Source organism: Silene latifolia, chromosome Y (genome assembly GCF_048544455.1).
Source record: "Silene latifolia isolate original U9 population chromosome Y, ASM4854445v1, whole genome shotgun sequence".
Classification (NCBI taxonomy): Eukaryota; Viridiplantae; Streptophyta; class Magnoliopsida; order Caryophyllales; family Caryophyllaceae; genus Silene; species Silene latifolia.
Genome location: NC_133538.1, coordinates 323,742,728 through 323,744,542, shown reverse-complemented (window position 1 = coordinate 323,744,542; position 1,815 = coordinate 323,742,728). Strand labels below are relative to the sequence as shown.

At 37.0% G+C, this 1,815-nt stretch overlaps 1 protein-coding gene across 1 annotated transcript; it reads right to left on the bottom strand.

Moving 5' to 3' along the window:
- Positions 1-312: 312 nt before the first annotated feature.
- On the bottom strand, positions 313-1,557 carry LOC141631312 (uncharacterized). The gene has a single exon (XM_074444001.1). The coding sequence runs from the start codon at positions 1,555-1,557 to the stop codon at positions 313-315; it is 1,245 nt and encodes a 414-aa protein (XP_074300102.1).
- Between the last annotated feature and the right edge of the window lie 258 nt (positions 1,558-1,815).

The following is a 1,815-nucleotide window of genomic DNA, read 5'->3' as shown; positions in this document are numbered from 1 at the left end:
AATTAGACTAGTATAAAGAGACAGTACTACCATATTTTTACACACTACACATTTTAGAATAGAATTAGACTAGAAAATTAGACTAATTAGTTCATCTTTCTCTCGATATTGTAGAACCCTAATATTTCCTCTCTCAATTTTCATTCTATAAAAAGTTGTAATCTTTCTTTAATTATTAGTTTAATTCTTCTTTTGTTCATTCAAGTTCTTCCATTTCCTTTTTTTTGGGGAAAGTTAAGCTTCTCATTAATAAAGATCAATGCCCATTATAAAATTACAATCATCTACCTAAAAAGCTTGAGTAAGACAACCTCAAGGCTTTTTAAGGTATTCAATCCAGTTAATCACATTTGCTTTTTTACTCCTAACATCACAATGGTAAAGTCTACTTTGCACATCACGTCTGACCCTAGTAAATAATACCTCAGGCCTCCATACATAACCATCCAGTCTGCTAAGGTTTCTTATCTGCCATACATAGTATATTAAACAGGCCAATATCATTGCAGTCACCTTCTTCCTGCATGCAGCAGGCTGTCGCCACTCAACCAACCATTGAATACAGTTAATGGCAGGTAGAATGATCTTACACCAGTCAGCAACCAGGAGGAGACACTTCTTAATGTATAAATAGTCAAAGAAGAGATGAGGATGGCTCTCTTCTTGACTGCCACACAGAAAACAACAGTTACTATGAGCAATATTCATTCGAATAAGCCTGTCCTGAGTAAGCAATCTCTGATGAGCTATGAGCCAGCACATAAAAAAATGCTTAGGTAGGATCCATCTATTCAACATCCAAGGATACCACTGAACCTGCATCCCATCTGGTTTCAACTTTAAATAACTCTCCTGTATGCTATACTTCTCTAACCCATTCCATGTAAACAAGTAATCTTTAATAATGTCCTTAACCTGGCAGATTTTCCTCCAGGCCCAACTGCTTCCCATTCTTGGTTTATAATCCATCCAGCCAGTGCTCTTAATATAAACTGAATTCACCCACCTGACCCAAAGATGATCTTTCTTCTGAGCTATCCACCAAGCATATTTACCAATGGTAGCCAAGTTCCAAACATGTAAGTCTTTCAATCCCAGTCCACCATGCTTTTTGGATTGGCAAATCTTCTCCCAAGACACCAAAGCAGGGCTTTCCTTATGATCAGAGCCATACCAAAGGTAAGCTCTGCAGATAGCCTCAATCTTACCTATAACAGTCTTTGGTAGAATAAAGATTCGAGCCCAATAACTATGCAAGGTTTGCAGGACAGCTTTGATCAACATCACCCTCCCTGCATAGGATAGTTTTCTTGATCCCAGACTTCTTATTCTATCCACCACCTTTTCCACTAGACAATTGCAGTCCATCACAGACAACCTTTTAGGGGAGACATTGACCCCTAGATATCTGAAAGGGACTACTCCTCTCTTAATGCCAGAGGCCACCTCAATCTCTTTGATCAGCTGCTCAGCAATACCATTACAATAGAGATTGGACTTGCTCTTATTCATGACCAATCCAGTTGCTTTGGAGAAATAATCAAATGCCTTCAACATTAGCTCAATAGAAGTAATTCATCTTCCATTATTATCCAAGTTTGTTCCATTATTATCCAAGTTTGTTCCTTTCCTCTTTGTTCTTCGATTTCCAATAGTTTACATTTAGTCATTTGGGTTGTATTTGGAAGACAAGAAGAAATTCATCTTCCATTATTATCCAAGTTTGTTCCTTTCCTCTTTGTTGGTACAATTCTCATCTTTTATTTACAATTTACTTCATTAGTTTACATTTATTGTTCTTTACTTGTTGTTTTC

What these genes read in the sequence shown, in the direction of transcription:
- LOC141631312 (XM_074444001.1), bottom strand. Translation starts at nt 1,557, where the DNA reads ATGTTGAAGGCATTTGATTATTTCTCCAAAGCAACTGGATTGGTCATG.